This window comes from Wyeomyia smithii, chromosome 1, assembly GCF_029784165.1.
Source record: "Wyeomyia smithii strain HCP4-BCI-WySm-NY-G18 chromosome 1, ASM2978416v1, whole genome shotgun sequence".
Classification (NCBI taxonomy): domain Eukaryota; kingdom Metazoa; phylum Arthropoda; class Insecta; order Diptera; family Culicidae; genus Wyeomyia; species Wyeomyia smithii.
Genome location: NC_073694.1, coordinates 143,331,056 through 143,345,336, shown reverse-complemented (window position 1 = coordinate 143,345,336; position 14,281 = coordinate 143,331,056). Strand labels below are relative to the sequence as shown.

General features: G+C 35.9%; 2 protein-coding genes across 2 annotated transcripts in view; both read right to left on the bottom strand.

Moving 5' to 3' along the window:
• The window catches only part of LOC129717026 (leishmanolysin-like peptidase), a 67,116-nt gene extending 61,420 nt beyond the window's left edge, over positions 1 to 5,696 (bottom strand). The window contains exon 1 of the mRNA XM_055666872.1: positions 5,012 to 5,696. Coding sequence (XP_055522847.1) covers positions 5,012 to 5,221 — 210 coding nt within the window. The 5' untranslated portion in view covers positions 5,222 to 5,696. The remainder of the gene's footprint in view (positions 1 to 5,011) is intronic.
• Positions 5,697 to 8,394: 2,698 nt separating this feature from the next.
• Positions 8,395 to 9,586, bottom strand: LOC129725629 (splicing factor U2af 38 kDa subunit). The gene is made up of 3 exons (XM_055681677.1): positions 9,418 to 9,586; positions 9,186 to 9,340; positions 8,395 to 9,122 (listed from the first exon to the last, which is right to left on the bottom strand). Exons 1-3 carry the CDS (start codon positions 9,459 to 9,461, stop codon positions 8,608 to 8,610), a joined length of 714 nt encoding a protein of 237 aa, XP_055537652.1. The 5' UTR covers positions 9,462 to 9,586; the 3' UTR covers positions 8,395 to 8,607.
• Between the last annotated feature and the right edge of the window lie 4,695 nt (positions 9,587 to 14,281).

Sequence of the window (14,281 nt, the reverse complement as noted above, 5' to 3'; positions counted from 1 at the left end):
AATCAACCATAGCAATATAACCGAAATGGCATTTGATTTAATGTAGTGCAAAGGCGTATTGGGTCCATTGAAATGTGCAACCAGCATGGAACAATGTAATGCATACAACCGGTTTAGTAACGTGCAAATCTTCTACCGCGATCGGCTGTAGCACAACCAGACATTAGGGTGTGTAGTGCAGGCTGTGTGAATTTGCTGAAAGAACAAAGAATTGAAACTAGTTTCTATGAACTGCCCTGCCGGCTTGCTCGCGAAATACGATTTTCTGTCATCGTTGTCGTAGGAAAGCGTGTCACTGCTTTGGACTCCGATTTTGTTTAATATTTTTCATCTGAAAACGATTAGTGAATTCTCTCAATCTCACTCGACATAATATTTTAAATCCTAGTTTATAAGAGAAATTCGTTACACATGTTGGAAAACACTTTCTATTCTAGGTAACAAAATGATTTTGAATGAAAAGAAAACATCGCATCTAATTTCTGCGCATCGCTGATGCATGCAACATATGATTTCTGTATGGGATCCAAACTTGACATTAGTTTCAGTCATAATTTGACCAAATCTTATGTGTAAGGCAACATATTATTTTCGAAGAGTCAAATTTCTTCAGATTTTAATTCCTGTTGTCTTATATAGAGGTTAGCATGTCATATTTTGCACTAAATTTTCCAGACTTGCCATCTGGTTGGTGATCTCTTAAAACAATGAAAAAATTTTGCATGGATATTTCTGGTTTCAGTGACTAATTTCTGGGCAACAAAAAACGAGCAAAAATTCTAACAAGAAAACTGCTCCAGTTGGCAAATCATCACAACGACTCAAGTTTATTTTGTTTTAACCACAGATTGCAGCTAACGAGTGTTGATTGTGGCTAATTCTACAGACTTTTTGCTGATCTATATTATATACAATACTTTCGCTTGAGTTTCAAATTCAGCTCATAAACAAAAATGGAACATGACACAGACCTTGGCACCATAACGTATCGCTGCTGGAGATTTTCTTTCTTATTTTCCTATATGTTCGGGTGTGCGTTTGTGCGACTGCTATCCAATAAAATGGAGAAACATTAATTTCACAGCAAAGCAACAATTGTTCATTGGCTTCGAATTAAACAAAATATTCAGTAATGGACAATAGGACTAACGCCCATCAAATCATCATAAGTTGCGTTAATGAGTAAATCGGTAAAATTCGTCAAAAAAACATATTTCAGCAGCGATTGGAATTTTCTAAAAAAATGCTGTTCTGTCATACAAAAGTACCGAATAATAATAATTATTTTTTGAAAAACTTATTCTCTTTATCCCAATCAATAATATTTTAAGGTGTTCGCATACGGATACACTAGCGCTGTCTGGTTGTCAAAATTATTAATAACCCTGTGAAAAAATCCGTCGATCATCAAATTTTCGAACTGTCTTCCATGCATCCATTTTTCTACTTTATTGTATGAATTGCTATTTTACTATTGATTATTATTCTAAGACCCTGCATTTTAATTAAGAGTACCACTTCTAAACAGTCCCTTTCGGACCACATTATTATTTATTTTCGAAGTAGGAAATTTTGGGGTTTGCCATTCAAAGACCCAGTTTTTTTGTTAGGGGCATAGAATTACGTTGTCCTACAGTGTGAACTTTTGTAGTAAAGACCCAGTTAAAGTATCAGAACGTGTATTTAAAATTGAATGAATTGACAACTTAAAAATAAAACAATCTGTCGCATCTTAGCGCTCCTGACCCAATGCCCTTCAGATAGAAAAAAATAACTACAAAACTCCATCCGTTGGTCACGATATACCCGGAACATGCGTCTTTAAAAGTCGTGATTGCAAAATGTCAAAACGGTCAGGACAAAACTACGCAATCAGCCGATAACTTAATGGCTGCTACACACGATTAGAAATTGAACCAAATTCGCACAGTAGGCATGGACATGAAACGTAATAATGTCCGATGCGGGGTTAAAAACTCTGTGATGACATTAGGACTATTCAGCATAATGTCAATTCAAGTATAACCTATATATTATTTGTTAATATTACAGTTGATATTTGGCTTTACATTCCTGTTTAAAAACTCTACTGCAGATTGAAGAATCAACGTAATATAATATCTAAGATGTTAATTTTCAACATTTTATTTTCCACATATATAGAAGCCTTACATATGGAGAAGTTAATTGTACATAAGGCACATTCCAAGCTCTTCTACGCCAAGACATTAAAATTTCAAACTGCATATTCAATCCAGAAATGTTGTGTGTGTGAAAAAGGATGGATTGAACTTTACGGAAAACGTTTGTTTCATTTGAATGTACATGCAAAACTTGATTAAATGATTGAATAAAAAACATTCATAAAAGATCATACACAATTTGACACATAGATCATACACAATTTGACACACAATTTTGACACAATTTTTAAAAATATGATTAGTATCATTTATATTGGAGATATGGGCTTTCATGGACACAGTTATTACTGCTATTGAGTAGATTTAATAGGTAGGCCATGGAAAAACAGTCGCATTTTCATGGTGTCGCGTTATAAAAATAGTTATTTGTTTTTAGGAGGCAAGCAAAGGCGCTATATCCTTGGTTTCGAAACCCGAACATAAGGAGGAAATACCTATGTTCCATCACGGAAAATTTGTCAACAAAGGAGTGTACTTTCTTACCTTTGTTACTCCCAACGAATTATATTACGTTTTACATACGAATCGGTTGGTACGGATTGCCCCCGTTCTTAAGCAGGTATTAGACGAAGCAAATATTTGCTATTTTTGGTACGGATTTTATTTTGTGCAAATAAAACATATTGTATTGCGCTACACAGTAGGCCTGGCCGTTCACAAGAAAAATGTGTGGAAATCATGTTTTGAAAATTGTGGATATCATTTTCCAGGATTCTTTCATGTACTGGCTGTGTTAGTGTAGACTAGACTAGACTAAAAAACCGAATGTTTGTTTTTAGGCCCAATGCATCTAGCAAACAGGTAAATACAGCGCTATGTTCTCCGCTAAAAATTTCGGTTACTTCATGACAGCGATCTTGTTTACCCATTCAACTTGAAACATGACGCAAAATAACACCAGCTAACCAGTTGACTAAAATCGTACTCGATAATGGTAGGACTTTGCTGCGCTCTAGACCAAAATGGGCAGAAAATCTGTCGACCGCTTCGGTACAGACCTTACGTCGTGATCATAAGTCACGAGCAAATTATGCTGCACCATCGCCTCAGTGCTTTATAACAGTAGCTTCAACCAAGGTAATCAATTCTAATCGATAGGTTTCACCGTAACTTGCAGCTCACCGGTTTGCTTGGTTGTCGACAAGCGATTACTACAATATATGCTTGGAACAATGTGAGACCTTTTGTTCGTTCTAAAGGTACATTTCGCGGTCGTTTAGAACCAAAGCAAGGTACAAAAGTTTTGTTATTCCGAAAAAAAAACTTTAGTTCAATGTTAAAAACTAATTGAAGGGGACATGTGATTTATAATTATGCACCAGTCCTTTTTCCTGCAGTATGTTAGCTGTTCAACTACTGATGATATCATAACAAAAAAACTTGGTTAAAATTGTCAACAAATGTCCACTACACCTAAGTTTTTAATACTAAAATAGTTATTTCTAATTTTTTGATAGTTGTCATACATTAAATAAAAAAATATTTATAAAAAAAATCGCTAATCGATAATCAACCAATCAAATCGGAGAACGAATACATCGATAAGCTGGCAGATCTAAATGCGGAGCGGTAAATTTGGTTGGGTTTTAATATGTAAATAAACGAAATATTTTCATAAATTTTAAATTCAATTTAACCTACTTGCCTAACTGCAAAAATATGCAAGGCGTAATACGATAGCTAGGCCACTATATACGATGTTCGACAGAAGCCCTGTTTGGGGTACGAGACAAAATATTACACATCATTGTGTCCACCACTAAGTTTTAAACCTTGTAGAAAAGGCAATGACATATCAGACAAAGAAGCGATGGGTTGCATTTGACATTTTTAGCTAATTATCGCACGACTTTAAGTAGACATACAAAGCAAACAAAGCATTGCACAACGTCACCTTTCTAGATTATCTTTGCCACATTCCTCAAGCAACACGAGACTGCTGATGGTTATCAAGTTGTCCAGGCTCTCATACTGATTGTTTTATGAGAACGATTGATATACAAGATAACATGTAGATATATGAAGGTACAAAGATTTTTAGAAGTATGAAAAAAATCAATTAGATGAAAAATTCCACAATTTGGATAAATTCAGTAAAAGGAATATTAGACAATTACAACGAAGTCGTTACACAATAACGGCATATGCATTGAAGTGGAATCTTAAATAGACAAATTGACGCATCTATAAAACTCTCAGGTCATCCGGTTATACGAAATGTGCGATCCCAAATAGATTGTTCCGACTGCGTGATTAATATGCACTCTGTAGAGTGAATACCACTTTGAAACCGTTAGCTGCATAAGCTAAAGACAATTATAGACGGTGTTGCATTCAAACCACGATTTTACTTGGCAACAGCTTTTTGTGTTCGATGCATGAAAAACATGTCTACTGACAATAGTGCTGTTTCCGAGTCATGAATAAAAAAGTAACTTAAATAACGTTTCTAGTATGACTTCACGGTTTAATGGTTTAAAACTTTTCGTGAGTTCGTGAAAAATATCGACGGTTCAAATACCAGAAAGGACAAAGTTGAAATTTAAAAAAATAATAATTTTTATATTCACATTTTGTTTTCTATTTTGCATAAACATTCAAAAAAGGCGGTAGATTTATTTTAATCCATTAGCTGGCCTATAGACATAATGGCTCTGTAACGCATTATGTTCCCATTTTAGCTTGAAGAGATTGTTTACCATAGCCACAGAACCGTCATACATCCAACAGCGAGCTGCACGTCCTTTTGAAAGAAGACCTTCTCTTTGCGCACGAAACACCTATGTTTTCAAATTTAATTTCTTTACCTCATGCGCCTTCGGATGCTGATGACGACAGTGCTTGTCATGAATCCCATGCGATACATCTTGGAAATTGTTGATCGTCGTCTCACCGTTCACCGGTTCCGAAGCAAAAAAATATAAAAGGACCAGCAGCCATCCACGTGTGGTCAACAGACGCGTAGAGAAAACTTGATTCAAAACATATATTATGTTATCGCATGTAGAAAATTTCATGATTATTCCTAACAGTTTCCAGTAAGGTTCACTTCCAATTTATAGTGAAAACAGAGCTCGAAGTTTTCAACAGCACAGCACTATTATAGATTAGAAAGTACATACAACGAAACGACCTTGTGCACTTTTTCTTTCATTCTTCGGAACTTTCATTTGGAAACACCATAATTTTCTTCATTCGTCGCACTTTTAGGTTTGTTTACTCTCGAACAGTTTAAAACATAATAAACCATTGAACAGTGCTAGCTGCTGAAACAAATTACCAACCAGTCGAACAAAGAATCACAAACTCCAACCGATCTGTACGAATGCATTCACTTAACTGAAGCTCTCCGGCGCGCGCGATCAACTTTATTGGATAGGTGTAATAATATCTCACGATAGCTGATTGGTATGAATGCAGTTAAAGATTGCGAGCCATTCGCTTTGCACGGATGAAGGCAGGAAACTCTAAAACAAGATCAATATGCTTCAATCACCCACACACAAATGAGTTGTTTACTTTTCAGCTTTTTTCAGCGCACAATACAAACAAACAAACGTCAACCGGCAGTGCTGGCAGCACCAATATCAATCACCCAGTAAAAATATCGATTGCTGGTTTACTCCGATTCCGACATCGGCCAATATCAATCACCCAGTAAAAATATCGATTGCTGGTTTACTCCGATTCCGACATCGGCCGACCAAGTAAGGCGTAGGGAAATCGAAACGCCGACGAATCAGCATAGCCCGAAGAAATTAAAATTGATCTTTGTACTGTTGTCGAAACTTATTTGATAAGAAATTTCAGATTTGATTTAATGATTAGATGACTTCGACACACAGTGTCAAATGTAATCTCATATCGAGAATTACATTAGGGCAACAAATCTCACGAAAATTAAGACACACAAAGATTATCCGTCAGATCATACATCCTGTGTTTTCATTTTTGTTCTGATACTTTATAGTCTTTGTTCTATATCTTAGTAATTAAGATACAAATTCCAGATCGCAAAACACATAATCAATTGGGTTGTTTAGCTATATCAGTTTTTTATATTATCTGAAAGAGCTGCATTTTCTAAGCAGCACGTGATTTTCAAAAAATTTCTATTGTTGTCCTTTAGTTTGTAAATCACGAATTAAAACTGCTCGAAATCGCTACAATGACAGTTCGCCCACAGAGAACAAACGTTCATCTTGTTTTCAAAAGATGTGTAAAAACTTTCAACCGTCGTTTAACCGTAAGTGGTAATGCTCCCGCTATGTGGCGCTCGCGTCAATGACAAAGCAAGCACAGATATCGATAAAATATCGATACGGCAATAGAGATAAGTGACTTTTCACCTACGCACACTAGTGAACGTGTAAACCCGTGTAAAGTTGCTTTTGTTTCTTCCAAACTGAAAATCATCACATCTCGTTGCTTCGACTTTTATCACTTTTTACCATTTTTGGTCGATTATGTTCAGCAGCTTCTTCCGATTTCTGATCACGAATGAAAAAAAATATTCAGGAACAAGTTTAAAACATATAATGACTGTTTAACTGAATATTTGTCTAGCTGCTAGAAACATAGCATTGCAAACAAAACAGCTACAGCACTCGTTTGCTAATTGCACGCGATTTAGTTGCACTGCGTTTTAATTGCACGTCCGCTAGTTGCACGAGAGTGCAATAGCAATTAAAAAGTAGTTTTGCGTCAAACTACACGTGGTCTTTAAAGCTAACGTCTCTCTGTCAAGTTTTGCGAGGGGATACTGAATGCACGAAATATTTAATTAATTGAAAAAGAAATTAATATCTTTTAATTTTGTTATTTTAGATCTCGATTGTATGTACTAAATAACAAATATACATAATCACATTGCACGTTTGTCCCATTTGTTTTCAATTATAGTCGATATAATTGATTTCAATTTGATCGCTTATATCGGATCCTCACTGAAATGTCGCATTAAGCTGTCCACACACTGAACAGCTTCTAAAAACGTGGGATTCTGTGAAATACAGTAATGTTCGTTACACTTCAACTAAGTTGCAATGCATGAAAACATCTGACTGGCTCAAAATTGGTTCGTAAACGGATACACGAAAACAAAACATTAGCGCACCCCCAGAAAATTTTTGACAGTTTTGAGTTCACGCAATTAAAAAGCCCGTCCGCTAATCGCACTGCAACTTTCGTGCAATTAGCGCACGAGTGCTGTATTTCTAAATATTTTCCCCAACTAGTTGCACTAACACATTAGTACGTGAAAAGGTCTATATTCATACAGTGCAACTGGGGCACCACAAGACAGATGTCATTAGTGTATTAACGTATTTTGGTTCAAATTTTTACACATGATTTTCAATTTTTTTTATGTGAATACTAATGTCTGTTCTCTGTGGTTCGCCGATGTACCAACAGCCATTGTAGTGATTTAGAACGATTTTTATTTTTCATTTAAAACCGGGTAACAATGATATAAAATTCAATGAATCACGTTTTGCTCAGAAAATAATACTCTTTTAGATGATACATATAAATCAGAAATCTTTGAATAGCTAAACAACCCCCTCCGTGGATAACTGCCCATATAAATTCTAAAAAAATTGTATGGACCGTGGACATTAGCCAACCCCCCTCCCAAAGCTGTCCACGTGGTATGTGGTGACCCCTAAGCTATTAAATATCAGCTAAGAGTGTAATTTTCTTAGCAAAACGAGATTTTTTTAAAATTTTATATCATTGTCCTTAGATCCACCTCCATTGAGTAATAGATACACAGTTGACGGCAGGGTATTTATATGTGAGCTCGACGTAAAGACCCTTAGAGATTTTCCTTATTGAGCGGTATTTCACATATTATTCGTAAGAAAACCAGTAAATCAAAGTTTTTGCATCGATCAAAATTCAGAAGTTTGAGGGCCATTTTCTTCGACTGATTAGAATGGGCTTCTTCGCCCTAATTCACATTTTGTAAATTTTCAAACAATGGTCACACTTAAACAATTCTCATCAGATTTTATGTAGTTCATTCGAATACGGGAGACTTTGTTTTTTTTTTGTCAGTGTAATCTTTCGTTTTTGCCTTTTGAAAAAAATATTATGGGACAGAAAGTGGTGCCTATGAATGTGTAGTTTCTATAACTACAGGATTGAAGGCTGGGTTTCGAAGAAAATTTAATTTATGAATAAACAATTAGTTAGTTGGAAATTACTATTTACTTCAAGTATTTACCGAAAGTAATGGAGCAACTTGCTGGATTTTCTTGTTGTTTTAAACGTTTAGTTATTCAATTTTTAAATAATTCTTGCAACGCAGTGGCCGAATCTAGTTACAATCTCGAAGAGGTATTGATAATATGCGAAAACACACAATTGTCACTGTAAATGTGGTAAGAAGTCTCTCGAGTTAGTACCGTCCCTTGCGACCATTATCGTTACGTTCTGGACCTTTACGTTCGCGGCTTCTCGATCGACGGTTGCGGTCACGCGAACGATCACGTGGTCTGCCACCTTTCGGAGAACGTGATCTAGAACGAGAACGTCCTCGGCGTCGAGAATACAAATATCTTCGCAGCTCCCGGGAAATCGGTTTTAAATGCATAAAATTGCAAAATCCAGACCGAGTGCATTCTCCCATTTCATACTGTCGACAACACGCTTCGCGGAAATCCGTCACGGGAGACAGTTCCGAATAGACCGGGCGACCTCCGAACCATCGGTTATTGAGGTCTTTAGCAGCTCGTTCAGCATCTTCTTCACGACGAAACTTAATGTATACGTTGCCTACCAAATGGTCGCCCAAATTGTCACAAACGTTCATTTCTTCAATTTCACCGTACTTGTCTTCACATTCGACAAAAACGTCCTCAAAAAAGTTGTCATAATGTTCCTGCATTTCTTCATCCGAGACATTTGCCACCACTAGAATAGTAAGAGGAAACCAAGTTATTGAAATCGTTGTTTTTATAAATACGCAGTACACACAGTGACTTCCGTCAGCGGATTTTGCAGAGTTCTGAGGATTCACATACAGATTTTGTAGCAAACAAGTTTGCGAAAATGTAGGTTTATTGTGGATTCGAGAGCAACGATCTCCATGACGACAAGCTCCAATTTTGAAGTAGAATGAACAGTTGACCCTAAAAAGCAATATTTTGTGATTGTATGAAGCAAAATTATATTCCACCAGCCTTATCAGCTGTAGTACGACACTCACTTATCTTTTTCAGTACCAAAAATGGAGGCCAAATATTCAGCCATTGTTTGCAAAAGATACAAAAACAATAATGCACAAATTTCGATACTTTTTTGTTAAGGAAACTCTCTAGCCTTGCAATCGACTTTAAATCTCCAGGTAAAAAATAAAAAAATGGCGATGCAAGCCGCTGTGTTACTGCGGTTGTCAGAATAAAAAGAAAGCAAAAAGTGCCAGAAATATGACCCTTCAGAAAGTTCCAAATACACAGTAAGAATGAAAAATGTTTCAATGGGTAAACTAACACATATTTTTCAGAAAAGGGTAAACTAAAGCCCTACAGTTAAAGCGCAGTCAGACGTCCAAGCTGAGTTCCAAACTTGTGTAAAATTTTTTGCAGTAGCAATTCGTAGCCAGATAGCGCTACCAGTGACGCCAGCCTCGTACACCAGCGGAAAAATATATATTGTAGCGATAAGGTCACCAGGCGGCACTAGTGTACAAGTGATTTATAACGCAATTCTCTTTGAAAGTTTACACAGAATTTTCGATCAGTGTTGTTCTTGCTTGGACTTCTGTCTGTGGTTAAAGTTTTGACGACTATCACTAAAAAGTTCCAATCGAACTGTCAAAACTTGTTCCAATCGAACATAAGAATGTTTGGCATGTCAAGTTTGTCTTTTTTTCCGTGTTGGGTATTTTCGTCACTGCGACCAATTTTTTGATATTTTGTGACATAAAAATCTTAGTAGATGGGAAGTATTGTGATTTAGCAATAACAAAGTGCGAAAACACTCGATTGTAACAAAAAAACCTAAATTAATCAACCTAGCGGTCAGACTCAGCCTTTCTCATTCAAACTTATTATTTGTAAAAATAGATTTACATGAATGCTTAAATCCAAAAAAGTATATTCACTCTTTGGGTTCTAAAATATTGATGTTGTAATTAAAGTATAAAATACAAAATTTGACGTAATGTTAGTGCTTCAGAAATAGCGAAATATAAAAAATGACTCTTAAATTCGAACAATTTATTCACGAGCGATACCGGGAACGTTCAAATAGTACGATACCACATTTAAATCATGTTGAGGCCATATATATTGATCAAAGCAGCTATAGTGTTGAATAGTCTTTGAATTTCTTTTCTTTACAAAACTTTTGAACAGTATATCAAATTTTTATGAAGTTTGTTATTTGTAAGTTTGAGAGATGACTCGTTTGTATGACACTAGTAATGTTCAAATAAGTCGTAATACTTGAGATAATAGACTTTCGTTGTTTTACAAATTAAAACATAACGGTTGCTTAAGGGGTTATATACCTTTTTAGTTTTCAGAAAAACCGGGAAAAATTTTATTACATTATCTTCAAATACAACATCATGAGAACATTTCCACAAATTTTCATAAAGATCTGAGCAATAGAAAGAAATTTGGAGCGATTTGCAAAGAGCCTCGCCACGGCCGCATAAGCCAAACTTGAAACTTTATACGCGATTATCTCGGAATAGTTTTTTCCGGAAAATGACTTTGCCGTGATCCTGATTGTGGGAAAACTACTGAACCGATTTCCTTCATCTTTTTTTTTAAATTTTCATTACAAAATTCGCCGGTCCTTGAACGATCGCTTTTTGAAACATACAGTTACATTTAGCCGCAAAAAAAAATTTAATGCAATTTTTTGCGCTCAAAACGTGATTTTTTTGGGAAAAACGTTCCCTTTTGCACTTAAAACAAAATACTCATAAAGGCGATCGTTCAAGGACCCGGAACACTTCTAAACTAATGAAATAATATGAGTTTTTTTATTTCGGTTGATCCGCTGAGTCTCTATCAGGATCACCGCAAGCCTCTGCAAAAAATAGCGTTTCGGGGAAACGGCCATTACTCCAGTAATAATTTGTATATCTCAAAATCAAACGTATTTTCTTGTTGTTGAAAAACTGAACTTTCAGAAAAATACCACTTTTATGCAATGTAAATGGTGCTATGCACTTAAAAATAAATTCAAACTTCCCTCATTTTTCTCGACCAAAAAGGTATATAACCCCTTAAGTTTGATTTCAATCATATGAAAAGGGAACGTATGGGGGAGCCAAGCTTTAAAACCACGTGTTCAATCATAATTTATCAGTTAACCCTTAACTATACCGTTCATTCGATATCAATATTGTTCAAATCTGTTGTGTAGTTTCTAAGATAATGAAGTTTAGTGATTTTCACATTTCGATACATTACAGACGAAGTTACATTCCGATTACAGCAAAATTCAATAGGGTGTTATGAGGCAGCTAGTCCTTTCATTTGATACTAATTCTGTGGAAATCGGGTCAATCATCTCTGAGAAAAGTGAGTGAGCCCAAGTAGTCATCAGAATATGTTTCTTTTCATAGCTGGATTTCACATTTCTAAACATAACAGGAAAACTAATAATCCGTTCGCAAAAAAATCATTAGGGTCTTATGGGGCAACAAGACTTTCCATATGACACTGATTTTATGAAAATCGGTCCAGCCATCTCTGAGAAACATGAGTGAGATTGAACAGTCTCCAGAACACGTTTCTTTCTGTAACTTCTGAACCATATGTTCAATCTTTATAAAATTCAAAAGTTGAGGGTTTTTAGGTAGCCCGTTCATTTGAAATCAATTTTGTTCAAATCGGTTGTGTAGTTTCTGAGATATTGATGTTTCGTGATTTTTACATTTTGATACATAACCTCTAAACTAGAAATCAGATTACAATAAAATTCAATAGGGTCTTATAGGGCAACTAGACCTTCCATTTGCAATTGATTTCATTGAAATCGATTCAGCCATCCCTGAGAAAATCGAGTGAGATTGGGAGAGCGTTACACACAGACACACATGCATAAAATGCTCAGCTCGTCGAACTGAGTCGAGTGGTATACGACATTCGGCCCTTTTGAGCACTTTTATACCTTTAGTTTTTGCAGTGATTGCTATACCTTTCTAGGAGAAAGGCAAAACGTGAAATGATAGAAATGACTTTTAATTTCAACTTCAATCCCGAGCAAGGCCGTAAACATTGAAATAGTACAATATTAAACTTAAATGATGTTGAGGCCACATAGTTTGATCGTAGCTATAGTTTTAACAGTCTGCGGGTTACGTTTCTTTCTATAACTTTCAAACCACATGTTTAAACATTATGAAATGCATTGTTTAAGGATTTGAAAGCCCATTTATTTGAATTCAACTATGTTCATAGCTTCTGAGATATAAGAGCGTTTTTCACATTTTGACGCAGCGCCAAAACTAAAAGTTTGATTATAATAAAATTCAATAGCAACCTAAGCGGCAAATAGACCCTTCATTTGACACCAAGATAGAAAGAATCGGTCAGACCATCTCTGAGAAAAGTGAGTGCGAAAGAAAGGTGCACATACACACGTACACACCCACACACAAACATATACACCTACACTGAGAAAAGTGAGTGAGAAAAAAACGTTGCACATACACACACACACACACACACACATACACACATACATACATACATACAGAAAATGCTCAGTTCGTCGAAAGAAGTCGAGTGGTATATGACATTCGGCCATTGGGACCACTTTTATACCTTCGGTTTTTTCAGTGATTGCTATACCTTTCTAGGAGAAAGGCAAAACATAAAATTCCGAAAATCTTTACGATATTTTTTATTTTTTAAACGGGTACAAAATGCATAACGCCATAGATCTCCTTTCTATTGTCTCTGGCCTTCTGCTTCTGATGAATTTTAAATTTTGTTTTTCTTTACTGTTGACAACTGATTTATTTGATGAGATTCTGAGTTACTACGGCTGTTGGTGACACATGGAATTTCGCACGGACATTGGGTAGCTTGTTCGGAGTGACCGTAGTCAATCGACATATCACTTGCCACTTGAGCCACAAACTTATACACAGGTCCCGGTAACTTTTAGTGCTTTTCAATTCTTCGACGTGAAGTATAAATCATCGGAACTGCAAAACTTTTTTATTCGGATTGATATTTTCAAAACGCCAAACTTAGGCTACAAATGTATCGTTTCTGTTGTTAAAAAGTCCTCTTGTAATTCACAAAATTCAAGCCATTTTCGGCGATGATTTTTATCGGTGGGGAACCGAGAAAAGCTTATGATTTTAAAATTTCCTGATGTTCGATTTGATATAAATATAAAACAGCACTTCAATTTTTAATTTCTATATATAGCTAAACAAATTGAAACAAAAAACCTGAAACTAAAAATACGAGTAGTCATGAAATGACTTTTACTTTTCACAATGTTGCTAATTCTCTGAAATTCTAAAATGGCTGCCAGATGGACAGAAATTCAGTCGGCCAAACTTTAACTCTAGGCCTTTAGGGTAAACTCGAGAGCGTTTCCATGCTTATACATGCTGCTTCATTTTAACTCTATCTGATTAGGATCTACTCAGTTGGGTATTCTAATGCAAAATGTCAAAAAGTGAAGCCCTGTCCAAAATGAAACCATCGCCAATCAATTTGTTGACCAATTTTACATAAGAAATGCTATATTTATGGTATCCAGCCCAGCGGCTTTTAATTAGTGGGAATTTGGATTCATTTTTGCCAGTGTGCGTTAGTCGAAAATTGACACGGCCAACCAGCGTTGCCGGTGCTATCAATGTTGTTGTTGTATGTTTGGCTATTATTTTGACGTTTCACGGTGGCTTCGATGTGTCTTAAAATGTCTGAAATATTAAATAGCAACACTTCACATATTCCAAAACACAGTTAATTAGCGTTTTCTAGTAAAATCCTAGGGGTGACGGTCTTACCCTCAGTGCCGGGCTTACCCCCAGTACCCCTAGGTGTGAAGAGATTCATTTAGCATTGGGCGATACGACGGAGAGTATC

Coding starts and splice junctions, on each gene's coding strand:
- LOC129725629 (XM_055681677.1), bottom strand. CDS start 9,461: ATGGCTGAATATTTGGCCTCCATTTTTGGTACTGAAAAAGATAA. Junction 9,341..9,417: donor TTTGGTACTGAAAAAGATAA/GTGAGTGTCGTA, acceptor ATTGCTTTTTAG/GGTCAACTGTTCATTCTACT. Junction 9,123..9,185: donor ATCCGCTGACGGAAGTCACT/GTGTGTACTGCG, acceptor TTACTATTCTAG/TGGTGGCAAATGTCTCGGAT.